Here is a 26,141-nt window from a genome sequence, read left to right as displayed (position 1 = left end):
CACAGAGCAGGCAGGTGATAGAGCTGGGATTTGAACCTTCATTAGCAGTAAGCAAAACCTTATGCTTTGAACATAGTTAGAGTCAAGTGATGCCAGACTCAGCTGAAATGTTGCTGACACAACTGAACATCCCTTGGATATTGCATAATCATGAAATAACATTATAGTTCCAAAATATGGCCCTTCTAGCCTAGGAGTCTGCCTCAAAGGAAATTTGGGGGCCTACATGATGACTCAAAAAAAAAAAAAGATTTTCAAAGCTAGATCACTTTGCAAAATTTGTTGTAAAACACTATTTCTATGTATATTGAAAATACTTCCAAAATATCTTGAACATTTTCTTTTTATTTATTTTTAAAGATTTTATTTATTCATGAGAGAGAGAGAGAGAGAGAGAGAGAGGTACAGACACAGGCAGAGGGAGAAAGCAGGCTCCATGCAGGGAGCCTGACGTGGGACTCAATCCTGGGTCTCCAGGAATCCACCCTAGGCTGAAGACGGCGCTAAACTGCTGTGCCACCCAGGCTGCCCATCTTGAGCATTTTAAATGTGCTAAGACGTTTGGGCACCATCAACAAAGATCCCAACTTTAAGCCAATTATCAGCTCTGAAAATTGGGTTTTATTTGGGGACCATGAGTAAAGCATATATAGAAATGTTTTGGACTTTTACAACTTCTTGGTAAGTCTAAAATTTTATTCAAATTAAGAAGTTTAGTTTGAAAAAAACTTTGCATTCTGGCCTTAATTTGGATGGGTTTGAGTAATCCGCCACTATGGATAATAGGCACATTTAGTACAAGCCAGCATTTCAGTGAACCACAACTTATGGTTCAGCTTTTTTTTTTTTAATTCCTTGTTGCTATTTCTAATAAAGCAAGATGTTAAAGCTAACTACATGCTCTATTAATTATATGAAGGTGAACTTGAGTCATATTTGTTACTGAAGATGATTAATAATTACCAGTTCTGCACACGTTTCTGGTGCATTTCAGTAAATAAACAGGGTACGTTGTTGGATAGTAATTGATTAATTAGCACATTCATCCTACACAGCTCAATGGTCTAAGGATGCTGAGTTTGAGATATTGCTCATAATTATTACAAGAAACAAATCTGTTCCATTTTTCAGTTTATTCTTCTGTATGCTAAGATTTTTTTTTCTAAATCGAATGTTTAATGGTTCAAAACCTTATAGGTTTTATTCAGATAAATCAACTCATGAAGAATTGCTAGTCATAATCTCCAGAATCTTGTTTTTGTGTGAACTAGGGTGAAAACTTTTACAAGGCTAATGTTAACATTAGATCTTGCTGTTAAACTGGATCAAATACTGTAAATATAGGGCACTTCCCTACCATGCAGGAAATGCTCATTGAGCACCTATGCGCAACAGGGGCACTGGAATCTCATTTGCTTCCCAACCACATCAAATAAGCTCAGGATTGCAAGTGTCATCAGGTTGGCACTTCGCAGCACCAAGCAAATATACTGTGCAATCTTCAGAGAAGTATAACAGCATGTATTGTTTGCTGATTTGACTATGCAGTAATTTAGGATTTTTTTTCCCCGTCTTTATTAAGCCAGCATGTAGTTGAGAGAGCTTTAGACAGGGAATCAGGAGTCCTAGGTTCTACTCTACCTGTATTCTTTCTTGAAGAAGTTCTGTGATTCTGAGCACATCACTATTCCTTTCTCTAAGCGTGGATCACTCATCTGTAAAATAACGGTGTCAACCAGGGACAGTGAGGTATATGAGGAGCCTAGGCTGCAGAGACAGATAGGGCTAGGTCTATTTGAGTCTGGACTCCCTGTTACTATTTTGGAGAAAATTATATATTTAAGTTCTTTGAGTTTCTTCTCTGTTTACTTTGAGTTTATTGCAAGGATTAAATGACATATGAAAATAATTTATAAAGTTCCTGTGAATATAAGGCATTGTTAATATTATTAATAACTATCTTACCTCATTGACCTTAACATGGCTTTTTAAAAATATTTTATTATTCATGAGAGACACAGAGAGAGAGGGAGAGAGAGACAGAGACACAGGCAGAGGCAGAGGGAGAAGCAGGCTCCATGTAGGGAGCCCGACATGGGACTCGATCTCGGGTCTCCAGGATCACACCCTGGGCTGAAGGCCTGAAGGTGGTGATAAACCACTGAGCCTCCAGGCTGCCCCGACCTTAACATGTATTTGAAGGATGCATCAGAGTGCCCATGTACTGGTCTAACAATAGGGGATTATTAACATCCTTTATGCCATTATTGAAATCTCATTGGATAAGAATTTCTGATATGTCGTCATAATTTATTGCTAAGTGAAAAACACAGTCTGCAAAACAGTATTTCTGGTATGATCCTATTAAATTATACATACAAAGATAAAAGATTCTATATAATAGGAACTCAATATATATTTGTTAAACAAATGCAATATATGTATTAATGGAGCATCTCTTACTAGTGATAGGTGTACTGTTGTAGGAGCAGGGCTGTGTCTTTACACTTACAATCCATTCAGTGAGACAGATAACAAAAAATAAACCTATTTTGTAATACTACATATTGTTAAGTGCTTTGGAGAAAAATACGGTAGAGTTAAGAGGATGGAGAGTAAGGATGGGTGCTACATTAGGGAGGGTCCCTCTGGTCTAGTGACAGTTGAGCAGAGACTGAATACAGGGAGTAAATGAGCCAGGCAAACTTCTGGAAGAAGAGTGTGCCAGGCAAAAGGAATTGTAAATCGAGAGGCCCTAGGTAGGAATGATAGCAGGTATCCCCCCAGATTTAAGTAGTTCTCCCTAGGTGGTGAAATAATTGCTGATTTTTTTAATTGTTGATTTTTAAAATATGTTTTATTTTTAAGTAATCTCTATACTCAATGTGGGGCTCAGTCTCACAACCCCAAGATTAAGAGTTGCATGTTCTACCGACTGAACCAGCCAGGTGCCTCTTTTCAAAAAAAAAAGATTTTTTTTTTTAATGTAATCTCTGCACCCAATGTGGGACTTGAACTCACAACCTCAAATTCAAGGGAGTTGCATGCTCTACTGACTGAGCCAGCTAGGTGCTCTACCTCCACATTAAAAAAAAATGATTGTTGATTTTTAAATTTCTTTCCTACACATTCCTGTTTTTTAGAAGTTTTTGTTTTTTTAAATTATTTGGTTAAGAAGCTATGTAATCCTTTTTTTTATCATGAGCATATGTTTCTGTAATTAGAAAAATTTTAAAACTGTACAGGTATATTGAAAGACAAAGTCATCTTAAGAAAAATATTCATAAGTGGTTTTTGTTTTCATGGTGTTGGTACCAAGAATCTAAGCTGTTAGAATAAAGGAAGCAGAGAGATTTCTGCTCTGGCAACTTTAAAGAATTGTTTTAGCCATAACAATGAGTGTGGGCTTCATAAAGGGATAGAGAATCACTGTACTTTCAGCTCCTTATTCTAGCCCCTCTAAGAGATAGCAGAACACTTCCTGGAAAGACTGGCCTGACTACTTACAGACATGGCCCAGGAAACACTGCATTTTAGGAGTCTTTAAAATATGGAATTAAAGATGCCAGGTTAAATTAGTTTCAGAGTTTTATGTCTCCTTTATGCAGTTCACTGGGGACTACATCTGCTATACAGCAAAATGGAGTGTTGCAGAATACTTCATCCATCTCTTTCTGAGTCCAGGTACAAATTAAAGAAAAGCCCAGAGACTGTACTCCAGCTCTCCATCCTGTCCCTGCAAAGCAGGTGTAAAAAGAAGATATACTTTGGGTTTACAGAAACAAAAATGCACATTGGAAGCTTTGATTTTCATTTCTATCCCATCTATTTGCGCTAAGATCTTCTAGGTACACATTAAATCAGTTCAGATAAAATGCTTTCAAAATAAAATGTTTCCATTACTTTAGGTGAGTAGCAATACCTAAGAGAGTACAAGCAAAAACCAAAGAATGAATGACACGATCCCAGTCTAAGTGATATATTTGGCTTGCTACTATCTTTAGTCAAAATGATTCCTTCTGAGAGGAAACTACATCTCAAGGAACTGTCTTAAAATTATAAAACATTTTGTAACTCTTTAAAGTCACAGCTGGCAGCCCCGGTGGCCCAGCGGTTTAGCGCCGCCTTCAGCCCAGGTGATCAAGTCCCGTGTCAGGATCCCTGCATGGAACCTGCTTCTTCCTCTGCCTGTGTCTCTGCCTCTCTCTCTCTCTCTGTGTGTGTCTCTCATGAATAAATAAATAAAATCTTAAAAAAAAATAAAACCCCAGCCATTTTGGATAGTAAATAGAGAGGCTGAACAAAGTTACAAAGTATTATCCGTGATTTCAGATAAATGGAAGAAGAAAGCTAAAAGAGTTTACCTCCCTGTGTGGTATCAGTGGTTTTGCTCTTTTGATTCTTTGATAATGGTTGGCATAGAATCATTAGAATTGTCAGGAAGTTTAAATATCAGTTCTGCTTTATTTTACATACCAGAAAGCTGAGGACTAGAGAAGAGAAGTTACTTATCCATTAAGGAAAGAGCTGGAAATAAAACCCATTAAGACCTTTAAATCTAAAATGAATGGTGTGTGTGTGTGTGTTCACAGCCATTTAGGAAAACTGCAAATGCCACCTAATCACTATATGTCCCTCCAAATATTTGTAGGTAAAAGAATTTACCCTTTCATGCATCTCTGTTTACATGAGCAGATACAGCACTAAAGTCATAGTCCTGTGAATTCTCAAATATCCAGACTAAGGGTATTAAGCTTAGACTGAAACTTGCAATCTGTGATGCTAGGGAACAAGCCATTGCTAACTGGTAACAGCTTTGGGAGCTTGGAGGAGGGAGATGGTTATGACATTTCCACTGCATGTCCCTAAGTTCATTATCACTTTTGATAGCAGAACTTATAATGAAGATCTTCATATATTTTTCTTTCCCAGACTCCCCCAAATTAAATTTTTGTTTCATTTGCTCCATTAATTAAAAACAGGTTCATTATAAAAAAGAAAATACAGAAAGAAGGAAATTCCATCATTAAGAAGTAGCCCCTATTAACAATCTGCGGAGTATCTGTGTCTGAGTTGTGTCTGTGTGCATGTGTGTGTGTGTATGTGTGCATGCATACATATATGTCATATTTTTTAATGTTATAACTGGAGTCCTAGTCTTCATGCTGTTTTAAAATATGCTTCCTAGGGGCCTCTGAGTAACTCAGTCAGTTGGACATCAGACTCTTGATTTTGGCCCAGGTCATGATCTCAGGGTTGTGAGGTCAAGCTCCACATTAGGCTCTATGCTCAGTGCAGAGTCTGCTTGTCCTCCTCTCCTCCTTGTACCCCACTCTCTCTTTCATTCTCTCTCTAAAATAAATAAAATCTTGGAAAAAGAAAAAAATACATACTTCTTAATGATTAAATGCCATTTCATTTTCTTATATTCTCATAGTTCATTTTTTTTAAAACAGCTTTTTGAGATATAATTGACCTTCAAACATTGCACATATTTAAGGTATATAGTTTAAGAAGTTTTGATGTATGTATACATCCAAGAAACCATTTTCACAGTCAACATAGTGAAGCTAAAACAACAACAACAACAACAACAACAACAACAACAACAACAAAATACATAGTGAAGCTACCCATCACCCCCAGAATCTTCCTCCTGCTTCTTTGTAATCATCCTGTTTCTCCTCACTACCTCGCCCCAGCTTCCCACCTCCAGGAAACTATTGATTTGCTTTTGGCACTATAGTTTGTATTTTTAGAATGTTATGTATGTGGATATGCACTCTTTTTTATCTAAGTTTTTTTCATGCAGCACAATTATATTAAGATTCATTCATGTCTTTGATTTTTATCAACAACTTGTTCCTTTTCACTGCTGAGTAGTATTCTGCTATAAGGATGTCCCATAATTTATCCATCTACATTGTGGTGGACATTTGGATTACTTCCAGTTTGGGGCTATCACAAAGTTGCTATGAAGATTCATGTACAAGTCTTTGAACGGACATATACTTTTTTTCCTCTTGGGAAAAATAAATGTCTAGGAGTGGAATAGTTAGATCCTACAGTAGTTATAATAACCTATAATTTTTTAAATGGTTGTATAGAAGTCTTTATATAGCTATTCCATAATTTTTTTAAGGATGTGGAGCCTGATGTGGGGCTCCATCTCATGACCCCAAGATCATGACCTAAATTTTTTTTCAAGATTAAGGGTTAGATATTTAACCAACTGAACCACCCCAAATTATCTCCACCAAACCACTACCAAAAATTATCTCCCTATAATTTTTAAGTAATACCTTATTGTTGAATGTTTAGACCTTTCTGATTTTTCACTGTTCTTGAAGATGAATCTGGTTTTTTGGCTTAAAAATGTGGCTATGTATTTTCAACTTAAAAAGAAGATGAGTAGAAAGGCATTGTAAAGGGGACTTGGAAGTCCTGTATTGTTAGATCATTTTAAATTTTTCAGTGATTCCAAAATAATTATTTTATGACCTCTGCTGGGAAGCAAAGCAGCCTGAATCTTTAAATGAACCAGAATTTGAATTTGAGTTTGAAGTTATTTTGCAACCAATAGAAGTTTTGCTGTTTTGTTGTTAAATTCGTGGGACCATGATTTTATCATAACATTCTTTATGAAGAGACTACAATAAATTTGGGTGTGACCTTGATATCTAGGAGCTATAATTATCTATACTATACTTATACTTTATAACATTTTATTTAAAATTCCTGAAATATAATGTTTTACTCATTTCTGTCTCACATACATGTATATGATATATATGCTGGGCCATTGTAGAGGCCCAGGTCTGATCTCAGGGTTGTGAGGTCAAGCTCCACGTTGGGCTCTATGCTCTGTGCAGAGTCTGCTTGTTGTTCTCCCTCTCCTCCGCATACTCCACTCTCTCATTCTCTCTCTAAAATAAATAAAATCTTGGAAAAAGAAAAATATATAAACTTAATGATTAAATGTCATTTCATTATCTTATATTCTCATAATTCATTATTAAGTAAAACAAAATGTTTACAGAATGGTAAAGAAATGCTTGGGGAGAAAACCAATGTAAAAAAAAAACAAAAAACCTAAATCCAAAATGCTATTTTATGCATAGATGCCAAAGTTTTATTTTTCTGTGCTATGTTTAGGGTTTTCTTATAACCAAACAAAAGTTGTTTCTACCAACAGATTTTTAAACAGCAGGGACATGCTTATTATTTATTGTTTTGGTATCTTTTCCTCATTTACATAAATACCCCAGCAACCAGCAGTTTAAAACTAATAAAAGCCAGAGTCCTCCATCAAGTGCAATAAAGTTTCACAACCATGAGTTAGACTGTTAGAGTGAAAAATAAACCTATATATGTGGTTATGAAGGGTTTTTTTGGGGAAAGTGTATAATCACATTTCAAAGTTAGAACTTCCATTTGAAGTAGCAGTGCAATAATAATACTTAAACATTTATGTGGAATGCTTCATCTTGGAAACACTCTCCTAACATTGGCTAATTAATCTCTACTGCTTCCCCAAGGAGCAGGTATTACTATCTGCCATTTTTTCTAGTTAGAAAATTGAGAAAGGTATGACCAGCCCAAAGAGAGTGAGGGCTGGGGAGACAAGTTTCTGGCCCTTATTATTCTGTGACTCTTTGGGATGTAACTCCTAATAGAATGCATCTAGTTTCTGTTCCACTTTAGTAAAACCATCAGTAAAACAAAGATGTAAATAGTAGTTCAGTCTACCTCATGCTTATAGATATAATCTTTACCCTCCTGCGGCTTATCTTTTGGAAAGAATGGGATACAGAAAAGATTTGGAAGATCCACAGTACATTTCATCTGCATTTGCGATGAACTGAACCAAACTTTTCCCAGTGAGAAAGCGGTCATATGCTCCCCCCAGCCACAACTTCCACCTTACCATTATCTCAGCAATTTATACTTTTCCAGAAAAAATTTACCATGATCAGTACATTTAAAGAGTTGAACAAATCTGGTATGCACATTGAAGCCAGAGGAACAGTAAAATAAAACTAGTGAGCATTTACATTTTTGGAAATATAATTAATATATGCTTGAGAAATTCTGAAAGATAAACATTTAAATGTTAAAATACTTATTACTTTCCCCACAGGGACAGTGTTGGGAATTAATGAGATAACAAATGTAAAGTGCTTTGAGCTCTTTAGAAGAAAGGTGCCAGATGCATAAAAATGATTATTAATTGTTAAAGCTATCAGATGGTTACTAATATATTACTTATGATAAAATACGTATTTTTATATCTGAGAAATAGGATGATTGCAATTCTTAGGATGATATAGCCAAAATAGTGCTCCCAAACGTCTCCTAGGTTACTCTACATTTTCTTGGAAGTCAGTTCTTAACCTTTCCTCAGTTTCTTGACTTTATACACATTTTCAAACAAACTATGGGGCATGACCTTCCCACTGAAGTCTTACAGATCCATCACCATGAGAGAATTCCACTGACACCACATTCTCTTCTGATTTCTTTGATTACATAATTGTTATGCCTTATGATACTGTCAGTTGTGCAAGGTGATTTTATTAGCAGGAAGCATAAGTGAAACCATCCTTTAAACAACACTAGAATTTGTTATAAAAAAAAAGGTGGGTCCCTTGTGTGATCTGGGATAAGTGAATCTGAACTTCCTACTCTATACAACATGCTAGAATTTGTGGTAAAAGAGCAAATCCCCAATTTCGTTTGGTCTTGAGATGTGCAGAGATACCCTCACAAAATCTCAATGTCCTCATATGTAAAATGAAGACAGCAGTAGCAGAGACCCACATGGGGTTGTTGGAAAGATGCAATAAAATAATGTGTATAAAGCTTCTAGTACAGTACATATTTAGTCTATAATAAGTGTTCATTAAACGTAAATATAAGTAGATTACAGGAGATAGGAAAAGTAGATAACAGTTTGTCATTAAATTTTACCTATTTGGTTTCTTTAAAATCAATATAAAATGGATAATATATTTAAAGAGACATCCTCTTATCAACAAATAATTTTCCTATTTAGAATTGTAAAGCTCAGTAATTCATCTCAATTAATTTTTGTTTAGGATACTTTAAACATTGTATACATATGTGATTTTTTTTTCAAACTTATCTTAGTTTACCAGTAGGACAGTGTCTTTGCTACATATATGTGTTAAAAGATGATGGACTATGCTTCTTTTCAAATGTTCTGTAATTAAAACATTTCACTAATTTAATCTGGTCCTCTGGCTTCTTCCACTTAATTACTTGAAGTGATTGTTTTATTATACCAAATTTTTTCCTTTCATTTTGAAGCTGTAGGTTTTTAGGTAGAGAACCTGAAACAGGCATTCTATGGTGTACGCTAATGAGAGATGCAAAGAAGGAAAGTGCATTGTCTGAAAAAAACCAGCCACGGTGGGTTTAAAAAAAAAAAAAAAAGGTACAGGAGAGTGAACTCATTTTACTATTGCCAGCAGCTTGAGGCTCGAGAGTGCTAATCAAAATTCACATACAAAACTTCCCTGATAGATTTAACAGTTTTGTACTGTTAAGAGGGGTTCTCACCATGTGAAAGATGCACTGCTGTGCTGAACAAAACAGAGACAGTTTTCTTTTAAAGTCCAGAGCAGATGAGAGCCATAAGGAGACAGAGGGTTTCATTTACTCTCAGGACACGATTGTGCCAGTGAACTAATGAGTCTCTTGGACCTTATGTTGCTCTGGCTTCAATTGAGGCGAGACTCTAATGGCCATGTAGTACTTCCTATCCGTCAAGTGTCTGGACAATGGGCCCCTCATATGGATTAGAATGATCTGGCAAGAAAAAGAGGTCATCATTGTACCTAGCACAGGCAGGAAACCTGGCTAATTAATGTATTTCCAACTATAGCAAAACAAAAGCTGACACACACAAAAATGTTGACTTTATTGCAGGAAATCTTAGCTTGTGGCTCAGGCACTGTTAAAAATTATTGAAATTCCATACATAAAATGATACTCCTAGTTTCCCCAACACATTCACATGTTTTTAAAGATCTAAAGGTATTCTTTAAAACGACTGTGCAATTTTGGTATTGTGACTTGCATATTTTACCCTTCTGTAAAACTGGATGATATTGAAATATTTTGAACAATTGAGAATCAAATGCTAAGAGTATCAGCGCTGCATAATTTTAACAATTTGCACTTTAAAAGGTATTGTTGAATTATGATCATAAAAATCCTACTGCTGTATTAAATGGAGAATTAGAGATTACAAATGTTTATTCAAGATAGAGGGCTTGAGTTACCCTATATATTAAACTAAGAGCAGATACTGCCACCTAGATAAATTCTGATGCTTTGGTTAACTAGATGTTGGTTTACCTTACTTTTTGAGAAATGGCAACAAACAGTAGTGGCTTGGTACAAAAAAAAAAAAAAACAATGAATGATAAAGGGTCACTTTAAAAACCCATGTAAAAATAATTTTCTTGGGGAAAAGATGACCCGTTTTGCCAAATAGCAATGATTAAGGCTTTATTCAATTTTTTAAATGCAGAAGACAAATTACTCTTAGAAATAGGAGGAGAAAACTTTGTAAGGCATAAACAAAAGCTCCATAATCCTGAAGTTTATAAAGAGGTAGAAGAGACATGCTATCAGTAAGACTCGTAACTTTCTTGTTTTATTATTTCTTCCTGAGTTCGGGAAGGAGAGGAGATTGTTCAACACCTCAAGTAAAAGCACAAATAGGTTTTAGTTTAATAGGTAAAATAATATCACTTAATATTTTTTTCTAAAAAGAGCATTACATTATAATCTGTTTTGATAAACCTCCTAGCAAACAAAGCAAACTAACTCCACTCCCCACTCTTATTCCTAACAGCAAAAAGAATGTTGCCTTTTTTTTTTTTTTGACTCCAGATTAGAATCCAAAATCAGCAATATATTCCAGGAGCATTCATTTATCAGGTTTAGAGAGGTTTTTTATCATCTTTGGACTGTTTTAGCTCTTCTTCAAATCTTATTTTGTTTTCCTCTGTTACTCCTAGAATGGCTTCAATGTCATCAATGGCAGTCTGTAAATGAACAATAAAAATAATATTCTTTTTTTTTTAAATAATATTTATTACTTAAAGACCTCTTACAACTCTTTCCCCCACCTTAATTATTTCTCCTTTTTTGGATTTGAATATAATTTAGACTAGTTAAACTCAAAGTGTATTTTGCCAGCTAGCACCCATCTGTGTCATCAGTCCTGAAATGAGTAAAAAAATTGAGAGTAAGAACTTGGAAACCTTTATAGAAATTTTTACAGCACTAAATCAAACCCAAAAAATGGGCTTCTATTTTATACATCTTTAATTTATTTCATTTTTTTTAGTAATTCCAGAAGTGCTGATCCATGATAGGTTGGAAAAAACAAATTCACTACAGATGATTTGAGAAGCTCTTGTCTAGTCATCCTTAAATGAGGACTAGTAGACTGATGGGAGTATTTACTCCCATTGGTTTTTCCCATTGGACAGAAAAATGGCACCTTTCCCATTTATTTAGCTATTTTTTTATTGAGGTAGTATTCACATACCTTAAAATTCACTCTTACAGAGTTCAACTCATGGTTTTTAGTATACTCACAAGAAACTATCATTACTATACAATTATAGAACATTTTCATCACCCTATTTAGAAACTCTGTGCTCATTAGCAGCCTTTCCTTATTTTCCTCCTCCCCAAGCTCCTGACAATCTCTAATCTACTCACTATCTCTGTGGATTTGCCTACTCTGGATATTTCACATAAATGGAATCATACAATATGTGGCCTTTTGTGTCTGACCTCCTTCACTTAATGTTTTCAAGGTTCATTTGTGTTGCAGCACAGATCAGACCTGCATTTCCTTTTTATATCTGAATAATATTCCATTTTATCTATTATCTATTTTTACTTTGATTGTTTGCACTTTAGGTATTGTACTTAAAAAGGCATTGCTAGCTACAAGGTCATGAAGATTTATTTATAGCTGTGTTTTCTCCTAAGAGTTTTTTATTTTTATTTTTATTTTTCCTAAGAGTTTTATAGTTGTGGCTCTTACATTTAAATTTTTGATCCATTTTTATTTAGTTTTATATATGCTGTGGAGTAGAGGAACAGCTTCCTTCATTTGTACGTGGATATCTATGTTTTGTGTTTTCTCCAGTACCATTTGTTAAAAAGACAGTTTTTTTTTCCATCAAGTTGTTTTGGCACCCTTCTTGAAAGTCAGTTGACTATAAATGTATGAGTTTATTTTGGACTCTGAATGATCTATGTCTATTCTTGTGCCAGTACCACACTGTCTTGATTACTGGAGCTTTGTAGTTAAGTTTCATATATTGATTTAAAAAAATATATTTTATTTATTTATTTTAGAGATAGAGTATGGAAGGGGTGGAGCAGAGGGAGAGGGATAAGTAGACTCTGGGCCAAGTGTGGAGCCCCACTCAGGGCTCAATCCCATAACCCTGAGATCATGACCTGAGACAAAATCAAGGTCAGATGCTTAACTGACTGAGCCACTGGGACACTCCATTGTAGTTAAGTTGAGAAGCATAATTCCCCTTTGTTGTTCTTTTTAAAGATTATTTTGACTGTTTTGGACCCTTTGCATTTCTACAGGAATTTTAGGATCATTTGGTAAATTTCTGCAGTAAAGCCAGCTGGGATGCGGATAGGAATTGGTGTTGAATCCATAGATCAATCTGGGGAGTATTATTTAGATCTTCTTTCTTTTATGATGGACAGATCTTGTACTTTTTTCTATTAAATTTGTTACTAAGTATTTTATTCTTTTTGATGCTATTATAAATGGAATTTTTAAAAAAGTTTAAATTTAAAATTAAATTTATTTTTGGATTGTTCATTGCTAGTATATAGAAATACAATATGTCTCTGTATTGATCTTGGGTCTTGCAAACTTTCTCAAATTGGTTATTAGATCTAATATGTTGTTTCTGGGTTCATTAGGATTTCCTAAGTACAAGATCATGTTATTTGTGAATAGAGATAGTTTTACTTTTTTCTTTCTAATCTGTATGCCTTTTATTTCTTTTTCTTGCTTAATTGCCCTGGCTAGAACCTCGAGTACAATGATGAATAGAAGTGGTGAGAGCAGATATCTTTTTCTTGCTCCTGATCTTAAAAGGAAATCTTTCAGTCTTGCACTGTTAACTATGATGTTAGCTATGGTTTTTCCCTAACCCATAGGTTGAGGAAGTTCCCTTCTAATCATAGGATGAGTGTTTTTAGGAAATTGTGTTATATTTTGTTAAATGCTCTATCTGCACCCCCTTCCATTTTTATTTAGTCTTTGTAAATCCTTTATAGAAGGATTGAGAAATTGCAACAACAAACAGTAGTGGCTTGATACAAAAAAAAATGTTGTGTGGGTTTAAAAAAAAACAAAAGGTGCAGGAGAGTGAACTCATTTTACTATTGCCAGCAGCTTGAGGCTCAAGAGTGCTAATTACTAAAATGAATCTATTCCACTTTTCAGGTTTTGTCATTATTTCTACTTTGTTAAGATTTAAAGTTTTTACCTTTAGACATTTTGGTAAGAGTAAAAAATATCAAGATAACATTGTTTCACTTGAGAAGGCTAGAAACCATGAGATTTAAAAGCTACTTGGAAACATCTGACTTGAGAAGGCTAGAAACCATAGGATTTAAGCTACTTGGGAACATCTGACTTTTGATAATTTTGAAAGTCAGGTAAATGGCAGAGAAATAGCCTTCATTTTGTCAGTAGTATTTGACTCTGCTAACCTCATGTCCAAGCTTGGGGTTTACCAAGTCTGTGTGGTTTTGAAGATAAACCACCTGTCTTAGTCTGCAGGCCCAGGCCTGCTATAACAAAATACCATAGACTGGGTGGCTTAAGCTGCAAAAATTTATTTATTATGGTTCTGGAATCTGGGCAGTCTCAGGTCCAGATGCCAGCCAATTCAATTCCTGGCAGGAGCTCTCTTCCTGGCTTGCAGACAACCATCTCTTTGCTGTATTCTCTCAAAGTGGTGGGGGTGGAGACAGGTTAAGAAAGCAAACAAACTCTCTGTTCTCTTATAAGGGCACTAATCACATCAGGAGGTCCCCACCCTCTTGACCTCATTTAAACAATACACCTCAAATGTCCCTTTACCATATATCATTACATTGGGGGTTAGGGCTTCAACATGGAAATTTTGGGAGAACATAATTTAATCCATAGCACCATTTGATTCTGGTTATTATATTTGGATAGACTAGACTGATCATGTGCTTAGAATTTTGCACATGGCAGTAACTGATGAAATGATGCTAGCTGACAGTAACTTAGAATATAAATGAAGAGATAGATGCTTTCAGACCAGTGAAAGCTGATGCAACACTGGGCCTATTTTTCATTGAGTCTTAGTTATGTTGTAGGAAAAGCAATGGTCATTCTTTCAACTCATAAAATCACATTGAAGAGGAAAGCATTATCATTATTATTACTGTTATTAGAGAGACCAGGCCCTAGTGCAAGGAAAATACATTCAAAGTTTACATTTTTAGCTTTCATTGGGCTTTCCATTTAAGAGAAATATCACATGTGGTTTCCAATTGAGTCCTTTGAGTTACTTGACCTGTTCAAACATGATGAAGGCCCATGCTGGGAATCAGATGCAGATTTTCGTGATCAATACCAGCTGTTCACAGAAACAGACACAATGATCAATGGAACAGAATAGAAAACTCAGAGATGGACCCACAACTATATGGTCATCTAATCTTCAACAAAGCAGAAAAGAATATCCAATGGAAAAAAGACAATCTCTTCAACAAATGGTGTTGGGGAAACTGGACAGCCATGTACAGAATGATGAAACTGGACCACTTTCTTACACCATACACAAAAATAAATTCAAAATGGATGAAAGACCTAAATGTGAAACAGGAACCATCAAAATCCTAGAGGAGAACACAGGCAGCAACCTCTTTGGCCTCAGCCACAGCAGCATCTTACTGGGCATGTCACCGGAGGCAAGGGAAACAAAAGAAAAATGAACTATTGGAACTTCATCAAGACCAAAGGTTCTTAAAAAAAAAAAAAAAATACCAAAGGCTTTTGCATAGTGAAGGAAACAATCAAGAAAACTAAAAAATCTATGGAATGTGAGAAGATAAAGGGGTAGTATCCAAAATCTATGAAGAACTTATCACACTCAACACTGCAAAAATACATAATCCAGTTAAGAAATGGGCAGAGGATATGAATGGACATTTTTCCAAAGAAAACATCCTTATGACTAACAGACATATGAAAAAATGCTCAGCATCACTCATCATTAGGGAAATACAAATCAAAACCATGATGAGGGGTACCTGGGTGCCTGTCAGTTAAGCATCTACCTTTGGCTCAGGTCATAATCTCAGGATCCCAGGATGGAGTCCTGCATTGGGCTTCTGCTCAGTGGGGAGTCTGCTTCTCCCGCTCCTCTCTCCCTCTGTGCTCACACACACTCTCTCTCCAATAAATAAAATCTTAAAAAAACAAAACAAAACATGATGAGACACTACATCACACCTGTCTGAATGGCTAAAATTAACAACACAGGAAACAACAGATATTGGTGAGGCTGGGGAACCCTCTAACACTGTTCGCAGGAATGCAAACTGGTGCATCCACCCCGGAAAACAGTATGGATGTTCCTCAAAGAGTTAAAAATAGAACTACTCTGTGATCCAACAATTGTACTACTAGATATTTATCCAAAGGATACAAAAATGCTGATTCAAAGGGGCACATGCACCCTGATATTTATAGCAGTGTTATCAACAATAGCCAAACTATGGAAAGATAAAGAAGATGTGGTATATATACACAATGGAATATTGCTTGGCCATCAAAAAGAATTAAATCTTGGCATTTGCAATGACATGGATGGAGCTAAAGTATATTAAGTGAAATAAGTCAGAAAAAGACAAACACCATATGATTTCACTCATATGTGGAATTTAATAAATAAAACAGATGACCATATGGGAAGGGGAACAAAAAAAAAGAGAGGGAAGCGAACCAGAAGATACTCTTAACAATAGAGAACAAACTGAGGGTTGATGGAGGGAGGAGGGTTGGGGATGGGCTGAATGAGTGATGGGTATTAAAGAGGGCACTTGTGTGATGAGCAGTGGGTGTTATATGTAAGTGATGAATCACTAAATTCTATACCTGAAACCAACCCGACACTATATGTTAACTAACTAGAATTGAAATAAAAAAAATACCATGTGTTCATCTCTGTTCAGCCTGTGTTTCAAAAACTCTTGTGTGGTTCTTGTTCCTGTTTTCTTGTTCTTGTTCCTGTTTCTAGAGTTTGGAGACTTCTGATCAATTACATACAAGTAGTTTTCATGGACCAATATCTTTAAAGGCCATTTGGAAGCTTCAAACAGGTTAGTGATGAAATTTCTGCTCCACTTTGAACAAACAGGGTGTACAAGGCCCATGTATATGCTGAGGGGTTTTTCTGTTTCTCCCTACTATGTATTATCCTTCCTGGGGTCTCAGAACTCCTCTGGCTCTAGAAACATGGCCTCCCCAGGAATCCTTGGCCAGACACTGCATTATCTGAAATGTAAATAGGTTACATTCAGGATTTTTTTGTGGTGACTGTCTCTGTTTTGGTTTCATTGTGACACTTCAGCTTCACCTCTGATCTCAGAAAGCCCTGTTGTCTTGTAAACTGGGTTTTGAAATGGCAGCAACTTAAAACAAGTCTACTATATTTCAAAGAAAAAATTTCAAACTATTAAATTTAACTAACAGGTTCAGTGGGAACCTTATAATATTGACCCTGTGCATTATAAGATCTGTACTGCTTCACAATAAAAAAAAAATGGTTTAGCACTTGTTTACAATACAGCATGAGGTATTTTCAGTCCTTGTATAGAAATTAACCAGAATCGTTAGTTAATTAACACCTCACCTTAAAATTGGTCTCGCCTTGCATATTAGGTGCTGATATTTCTTGATGGATGATGAAGAGATTTCGAGCAAAGGTCATGAGGACCCCCTGGAGATCTTCACCGATTGTTCTGTTAATGATATCCAAACAAATGAGTTTACCAACGATTCCCCTCATATGCTTAAAAACAATCACCCTCTCATTTGTGCCTGTCTGGTGGTGGAATTTAATGAGTATTTTCAATCTCACAAGGTGGCAATCTTCAGGGAGATATGAAAGATGAGGCTCCATTTTAACTTGTCAACAAAGAGGATTTGTGTAATAAATATTTTTTATTAATCAACTTAGCAGAATATAAGAATAGCTTCAGTCATTCCTAGCAAAAGGCTGCCACTGCGCTAGGATAGTAGTATTAGCTCATTTAAAAAAATGTTGAAATCAGCTGAAGAGAATTGTTGCTAAGTATAATTCATACCCAACAATTTCCTTGTCTACAGAGATACTTGCACCCGGTATTCTGGAGACTTTTGTCTGGGGCTTATTTTCTATTTATGAGTATGCTTCATCCATGTTCCTAGGAGAATGTGTCTCATTTCTGAATAGCCAGCTTTATAAAGCTGAACACACACTTGAAGATTTCAGAGATAATTTGCAAACTATCCTGTAAAATTACACAGTGGTCAGTGAACATTCCCCAACAGCTGGATTGTTGTTAAGCTTTAACTTTGTAACAAAATGCAGGGTATTTTTTCTGGTTATTTTGTAAACTTTCTGTATCAAAGGAAAAAAAACCCAGATTAAATGAATGGATTGATTTTTAAGAATTGTTCTGTCCTGAGGGTACAACACAAAAGAGCTGCCTCTTAAGGCAACTGCAAAGAACTTGGGTTACTTCCTTCCCAGTTGTTACCTGTAAAATAAATCATTTTAGAGTGTAAGGCTTAAACACCCTTAGAATGGCTGCCGTCCAGCCTGATTAGGCTTTTTTCCTGTAGGTCAGGCTAGGAGCAGAAAGTTTCCCAGGCCCCAGGACAGGAGACTTTGTCCTGCCACTGGCAGTGTGGCTTTGGGAAGAAAGCAGCTTGAGCTCTCTGGGTCTTTATTTCTTTTTTCTTTAATGAAGGAATTGGACTGGATTAGTGCTTCCAAACTTTTGGAGTTACAGTCCCCAAATCCAAGGACTGTCTACTCTTGCTTCTCATAGTTAGTGAACATTAGTATTATTGCCTTTTTAAAGAGAATAATAGCCAAAGGCAACTTAGAGTCCATAATTCTTAAAAGTGATTTGTACTTTATTGCCACAGAGGCAGTATGTAATAGACACCGGGCACTTTTTAAAACAGCAGATTCCTGGGCCCCAGCAGATGAATAAAATCAGAATCTTTGGGTTTGGGATCCAGGAATGTATAGTTTCACTGAGACCCCAGATGATTCAGATAGCTAGCTAGCTAGCTAGCTAGATATAGAAAGAAAGAAGATTGAAGCCCATACTTAAAAAATTTGTGTGTGTGTGCGTGCGTGTGTGTGTGTGTGTACAATGCTGGGCCCACACATGGATTCATGGCCTCTTGCCATCTCTCCGTAGTCTCCTGGGGTCCATGGTCCCCAGGTTGTAAACCAAGAGACTGAGTAAGTCTTTTTCCATATTAATTCATTTCTAGAATTTCCTTCATTTTTCCTTCCTTGAAATTTCTTGAATTCTGCTATTCACAGAAATATACCAGTATAAATGGAGTCAGTATGAAGTTATTCTGGCAAAGCCAAACCACAGAATTCTGGTAAGGTCATCCCTCTGGGAGCCCTTCCTTTTCCTAAAGAGGTGGCTGACATTCTTCACCTGATGTGAACTGATTGTAACAAAACCAACCAACTCGTGAAAAGCCTCTCCTTAAAGCTCTAGAGAAAATCCACACAACACAAAGAAAGTTTGTATTTGCTCATCTTTTCTTTTTCAATATGAGTTCTAGAAAAGACTTTCTCCTGGTCATTGTCTATTAAATAATTTGTTCTCAACCTCCATGTCCATGTATCAGTGCAATTCCTGATGTACTAACTGTAATTCTGCCCATTTATCACATACCTAAGAAAGTACAGCTGTATGCAAGTGAGAATTTCGGGGGTAATCTTTTTTTTTTTTTAAAGATTTATTTATTTATTCATTCAGAGAGAGCGAGAGAGAGGCAGAGGGAGAAGCAGGCTGTCCACGCAGGACGCCCGACGTGGGACTCGATCCCGGGTCTCCAGGATCACACCCCGGGCTGCAGGTGGCGCTAAACCGCTGTGCCACCAGGGCTGCTCTCAGGGGTAATCTTGAATCCTACCTAATACTCAGAAAAAGTAAATTAACGCACTTGGTCTAAACTTGCATGGGTAGTGATGAGCTTTACAGTAGGCTGAGAATCTCTATTCTATAATAGGGTTCCCCAGGTAAGGTAGCCATACCTTATGGGAAAAGTACACTAGATTCAAGGTCCGGAGACACTCATAAACCACATCTCTGTTTGAACACCCAGTTTGTTTCCTACACTAGGAGAGTCAATTAATCCCGAGGGTCCTTCCTTTCCCCAATATTCTCTGGTTCTATGGCTGGAGGGAAAGGATGAGAAAGATGAGATAGGAAATAATAGACAAGGCTCTAGAATCTTCAGGAGGCCCACATGCATCAACAGTGCCCTTTCTGTAGGATATGTGAGTAGCAGTACCATCTAGAAGGTACACCAGCAGAGCTATTTCCACCACCAAAGCTAGCCTGCAGGTCAAGATATTCCTGCTTGAAGTCTCAGGAGCAGGTGTAGGGATAGGGTAGTTGGGCGAGCTCCTCTTCATCACCAGTCTAATTATTCATTCTGTAGGCTTCATCATCAAACCAACTTTGCTGCTTAGTTTGATGATTGGGGAATTTCCTTTCTTACATAAGTATCTTCTGTCTCCTAAATTCCTTGATGCTGTCCTCTTGCCTGGTTCCTTGGTGCTCAAGTACCCACCTGGATACATCTTGTGACCCATGCTGCAGGAACTTGGCCATCCCTGTTAACACTATCCCTGTCTCATCCTGTCAGTTGTAGGATACCAGTTCTGTTCCTGCATGTCAGCCTCTTCTGGGTTCTGCCACTTGGTGACAGGCTTTCTTCATGCCATCCCCTTACTGGCCTGGGTCTGTAAATGCAGCTTCCTCTTTGAGCTCCTATGGTGGTGCTCCTCCCAACTAACTCTCTGGATATCTGTTCACTCTCTGTAGTTGACTTTTCTTGATGCTGTGAGCTGTTGCTCTTTGGGACGATGTCCTGGTGCCTGGACTCCCTGGGTAATTGGCTTCCCTGGCTGCTCTCCTCCCTTTACCTGAAGGGTCCTGTCCCTCCCAGCTTCATTTCAGCGCATGAGAGGTTGTGTAATTCCAGTCCTGGCCCATCTTGTTCTTTGCAGTTTACCTTTCAGACCAGCCAGTACCTGGTAGGGCAGGGTTCATGTTTCTCTGTTCTGATTTCTAGTTCTTATACGTAACTAACCTACTTCTCTGAATTCCTGAGCTTAGACATGTATTTGGACCTGGAACTTTACATGCTTAATTAGACTCATAATTCTGAAAATACAAAGTTCTTATACCCCAGCTTGCCAACTTTAAATCCGCTGACTGCTTGATTCTGTCACTCCTGGTGACTGCTGGGTGGCCTGTGTCCTGCCACAATCCTGGGCACATTAACTCCTTTACTTATTTACTAACTGTCCACCCATGACCATGTCAGTTTCATGAAGGCAGGGACTTTCTTTTGGTTCACTGCTATATACCTAACACCTACAATGGTACCTGGCACTGTTGATAAAATACTTTTGAATTTTCTGGTAGTGAGGATAGGGCAGGGGGAAAGTGGAGGGATAGAACATTACTGGGAAGCAAAGGGCAGCTCCTTCTCTGCACATGCACAGAGGTATCCCTGGCTCTGTTTTCCTCCTGGACATGAATATCCAGGCAGATAAGATGAATGTATACTTGTTGGGTGTTAGGTCTTATTCCTGTTGCTCTCCTGACAGCATAACAAGAGTGAGGAAGACAGCTTACAATGAACAGTGAAGGGACTCTCCTAACACGACCCAGTAAATTTTACATGTTTATGGGACTTTGGGGAAAGGTGGGGACTGGAAGGGATGACTCAGCCAGCCAGCTCTCCACTCAAGTGAAGAGAAGCATTTAAGACTTTAAACACTAGGTTGAACTGTTAGCCACATTCTGGCTACAAAGTGGGGGGAGGCTGAATATCACTGCACTGATAAGGGCCTCTCATAAGTGACAATGCTGTGGTAAAACAAAGGACCGTACTTAGGAAAGGGGAGTGCGTGTCCTGTGCATGTTTTGCCCATTTCAGTGTGCAACTCTTGGGACCAGTTTCCAGGGGATTGAGTACCTAGGAGAAACTGAGGCTACTCGGGACATTGGTGCTTAGTAGAGGAATTAGCTCTTACTTGGTTTTTCATGAGACGAGATCTTAGTGTATGTATGCATTTCAACTTGAGGCCACAATGTCTACACTGGTATAGAAGTCACAAGGAAGAAAAATATAGGCAGAAACAGTTTCCCAGTAAGTTAAGATAATTTAAAAGTGTCAAATGGCCATATTCCAAGATATGAAATAAGATCGTGTCTCTAAAGTACAAATCCTAGATCAGAAGACAAATTTGCTAGCTCTCCAGAATATGCTGGGGAGAAATTTGCAGGAGATAGGAAACAGAGCAGCCTCCTGAGTGCTGCTGGTAGGACTCTTAGCATACATGCATCAAGGGCTGACTGGAGCTGAGGAAGGGCTATGGACCCTGCCTTTTGGGGGAGCATCTTGCCAAGTCACCAGAGCACTTTTCTAAGCATACCAGAATGGCACCTGCCCTTCTACAATATGGATGTCTGATCTGGTTCCTCCTCAGTCAGATTTATTGTGTCTTATATGTGTATGTGTTTGAGTATAATATGTTGTTGGAACTAGCCTCTTTCCCATAAATTTTGGATAATTAATCAGTTATATTTATGAACCCCCACTGACACATCTAAAGTCATTTTATGAAATACTTGAAGATCTAAATAAAACAAGATAGACTTCCAATAAATCAGTATGCTGATTAAAATGCATGAGAAGCATCATTCTTATTGGATGGTATAGTCTATTTTCATAGTTTATCACATCTCATAGACACACTTCATACTCACAACATTCCCAACTTGTTTCTCTTCAGGTGTTCATATAATATAAAAACAGTTCCTTGTCTCTCCTAGAAAATTTGAATAGGGAGAAAAGAAATAGCATATTGTCTCAGAAGCAAAGAAAACATACTACACTAAGACCATTAAGACTGATTGGAATTAAAATCCAGAGCTACCTTCAAATATTGTGAAAAGCACATTTTGGGAAGCTGTCTCCTGAATATGGAATAGATACGTTCTGGAACAGCAATGTTGTTGTTGTTAATTTAGATATAATTTACATATAACATTGTGTAAGCTGAAGGTATATGCCTTGATCTGATACATTTATATATTGTGATATGATTACCACTGTAGCCTTAGCTAACACTTTTATCACGTTCTATAATTATTTCTTCTTTGTGGTGAGGACATGTAAGATCTAGTCTCTTTGCAGTTTTGAAGTATATAATACAGTATTATTGACTATAATGACCATGCTATGCATTAGATCCCTAGAACTTACTTGTCGACTAGTTGCAAGTTTATACCCTTAAATGGTATCTCTGCAATTCTCCTACTTCCCAGCCCAATAACCACAATTTACTCAGTTTCTGAGCTCAGCTTTTTTAGTTCCAAATATAAGTGATATCATAAAGTGTGTGTCTATCTTTTTTATCTCACTTAGCATAATGCCCTCAATGTCCAATCATATTGCAAATGGCAGGATTTCCTTCATTCTCATGACTGAATGATATTCCATCATATATATACATACATACAAAATATTTTCCTTATCCATTCACCCATCAATGAACACTTAGGCTCTTTCCATGTCTTGGCTATTGTGAATAATGCTACAGTGAATATGGGGGTACAGATAGCTTTTTGAGATACTGATTTGGTTTCCTTCAGATATATGCCCAGAAGTGGAATTGCTAGATCATTTGATGGTTATATATTCAATTTTTTGAGGAACCCCTACACTGTTTTCCATAGGGGCTGAGCCAGTTTGTATTCCCATCCACATGCTCAAGGGTCCTCTTTTCTCCATAGCTGTGCCAAAACTTGTTATCTCTTGTCTAGGGCAGTGTTTTGTTTTGTTTTGTTTTTAAATATGATCTTCAGAACATCTGCATCAGAATTATCTAATGTGCTTGTTAAAAAGGCATTTTCATAGGCATCATCCAAACTCAAGATCTTTGGGAGGTAATCTGCCTTTCAGTTTACTTCCTGAGTGATTCTCATGCAAATCAAAATTTGAAAACCACTATTCTGAGAGCAATGGGTAAAAATATATAGGGAAACAATTTATTGTGTGGAAAATAATTTGTATTTCAGTGGAAAACTAAGTGTGGTCTATGGCACACCCTATTGCCTTGATTCTATGGAAGAGATTTACAATTCTCTAAATTGTGGGTGACTGAGAGACAAATTCTGGGAGAGGTTCAGTTGATTTTCCTCATCTGCTCCCCTCATGGAAAAACCAGTTTTTTCTCTATTTGCATGTCCATTTCAGTATTCCTGATCTATAAAGATGTCTTGGGTTTTTGGATTTTTTTTTGTACTGGTTTAACATCTGTCTGATTTTTCTGTTAAGTAAAATACTATGTTTTTATTTTTGGATGTGTATAGAGGCATGATTTTATCCTTTTTTGAAAACTATCTTTAAACCGTTTTCTCCAAATAAATAAAAAGTTAACCCTGGAGTTGTCCAGTAGTGGAAATGGCTGTCCTGTGAAGCTGTAAACTCATCATGCAAGGCCTAAAAAAGAACTATTTTCAAGATTTGGTAAAAGAAATTACATGTTAGAATTGAGACTGTTGACTCATTTTGTCGGGGAACCCGGGCATTAGGACAGGCATTGGATTAGAACAGTGGCTTTCAATGCTAGCTGCATATTAGAGGCATCTGAGTGCTTTATTTTGATTCTTAAGATAATGCATTATAATATTTTTTATCAGTATTAGTAAGTATTTTTGGTGCTCCCTTAAATTTTGTGCTCTGAGTATGGGGCCTCACTTGTCTCATCCCAATCCCAGCCCCACTGGCCTTCTGTACTTTTTAAAGCTCCTCACTCAGGTCATTCTAATGGGCAGTCAGGGTTGAGAACCACTGACTAGTTTATCTGTAAGGTATCCTTTGCATCCCTTTCTGTACTGTCCAATATGGTAGCCACTAGGCACATGGGGCTACTGAGAACTTGAAATAAATATGAGTGGTCCAAATTGAGATGCACTATAGCTTTCAAAATCTGAGTACAAAAATGTAAAATTATGTCATTAATAACTTTTATACTGATTACATATTGAAATATTAGTTTTGTTTGAGGAGGGAGCATCCTTTTCTTGATACTGATTTCTGAATCAGTAGGTAGGCTAGGTCATGCTGCAATAATTTTAAAAAACAAACTCAATTCCTAGTTGTTTGTAATAACAAATATGTGGTTCTTGCTTGTACTCTACTCTCCACATGAGCTGGCATGGGTCTCTGGTCACTGTTAGTATACTCAGGGACCCAGGTGAAGGAAGCTCTGTCTCAGTGTGCTTCCATGATTTCTAAAGTAGGAAAATGGACATGGCAACTCATGAAGTAGCCCTTGAAGGCTTCTGCATCGAAAGGACATGTATCACTTCTGCTTATATGTCATAAGGCCAAGTAAGTTATTTGGCCATACTTGACTTCAGGGAGAGGGCTGAGGAAGTATACGCCTATTATGTGCCTGGAAGGAGGAGAATCAGAACATTTGTGAACAGCTCTAATAATTGCCACCACCATGGCAGTACCCTGGCCCGAGGAAATGACTGCTGGTGGTTATGGAGCTATTTAGGACCATGGCACACTGCCTATGTATGTGTGAGACCAGCCCTTCCCCACACTGTCACAGGCGGTAAACGTGAAACTTTTCTCCATATGGCTTTCATTACAACTTCATTTCATTAGGAAATCAGTGGGGGTATTCTGTTGCATTACAGAAATACCAAGAACAAGACCCACCAAGTTGCTCACAAACTCTATAATCCTTCCTTCCAATATTCAGCAAGGAAAATACACTCGTGAGGCAATCTCATTTCCCTGTTTTCCCCCTCAAGAGTTTGGGTACAAAACATTGGAAATTCTGTGATCATCAGGAAGAAGGACATAAATGTCAAGAAACAAGGACTTTTGAGGATTCTTTTGATAACATTGACAATTGATGTATTAACGTTGCTTCTTTTTCTGAAAAGAGCACCCACATTAAATTTGACCAACAGTGGGAATGGGTAGTGGAGGCTTTTTAGACTTAGCATAACCCAAAGAGGCAATAATAGTTTAGAGAAGTTAGTATTAAACATAGCTTTTTTTTTCCTCTCTCTCTCTTTGGTAAGGTAGAGAGACATGGGGGCCACAGAGAAGTTTGTGCTTCTTCAACTGAAGAATACATATAGGGTGCCTAGATGGAATATTTTATTTGAAATCATTCCCAGCACTTTTGGACTGGGTTGTAATAATATTTTAGAAATACAAATAGTCTTTAGGGGAAAGACTATAGGGGGAAAAGATGCATAGGGAACACCCTTGGTATAAGAGAATCATGTTTGACTTTACTGATTCAAATGTTAGTTCCACAAAGTGCCTAGCTTTGTGATCGTGGGAAAGTGCTGAAACCCTTTGAGCCTAAATTCCCCCGTGTAATGCTGGAGAAATAGTAGCTTCTTAGAGAAGAGATTGGAAGATTGAAGAGGTAATGAAGTTAGTGCTTTGCTCAGTGGCCAGCACATAGCAGATTGCTCTGCAAATACTGGTTCATCACCCATCTCTTCAGAAAAAGGCAGTTAAGAGAACAAGAGGACAGCTCAGACTAGGGCTGAACCCTGAATCTAAAAAGATGAGAACCCATCTCAGGGAAACTGGAGCAGGAATACTGTTGGAGAATCTCCAGTGACTCCTTTTTCTCACCTTAGAGTTTTAGGACTTCGTATTTTTCATCTCTGTCTCTCTTCTTGTACTTTCTTTATATCATTTGTTC

General features: G+C 37.2%; 1 protein-coding gene and 1 long non-coding RNA gene across 3 annotated transcripts in view; one reads left to right on the top strand and one right to left on the bottom strand.

The window, feature by feature from the left end:
• IQCH (IQ motif containing H) overlaps positions 1-26,141 on the bottom strand; it is a 211,794-nt gene that overhangs the window by 1,689 nt on the left and 183,964 nt on the right. The window contains exons 19-21 of one of the 2 annotated variants that reach the window (XM_072738887.1): positions 22,159-22,220; positions 16,986-17,094; positions 10,843-11,078 (exon numbers count right to left, since the gene is read on the bottom strand). In XM_072738887.1, coding sequence (XP_072594988.1) covers positions 10,974-11,078; positions 16,986-17,094; positions 22,159-22,220 — 276 coding nt within the window. In that variant the 3' untranslated portion in view covers positions 10,843-10,973. Of the gene's footprint in view, positions 1-10,842; positions 11,079-16,985; positions 17,095-22,158; positions 22,221-26,141 lie in introns of those variants that run through there. The other variant, XR_011997435.1, reaches the window with a different exon arrangement.
• The window catches only part of LOC112930665 (uncharacterized), a 107,117-nt gene that overhangs the window by 28,742 nt on the left and 52,234 nt on the right, over positions 1-26,141 (top strand). The window lies entirely within an intron of this gene.

Source organism: Vulpes vulpes, chromosome 15, assembly GCF_048418805.1.
Source record: "Vulpes vulpes isolate BD-2025 chromosome 15, VulVul3, whole genome shotgun sequence".
Lineage (NCBI taxonomy): Eukaryota > Metazoa > Chordata > Mammalia > Carnivora > Canidae > Vulpes > Vulpes vulpes.
This window is presented reverse-complemented; position numbering and strand designations above follow the sequence as displayed.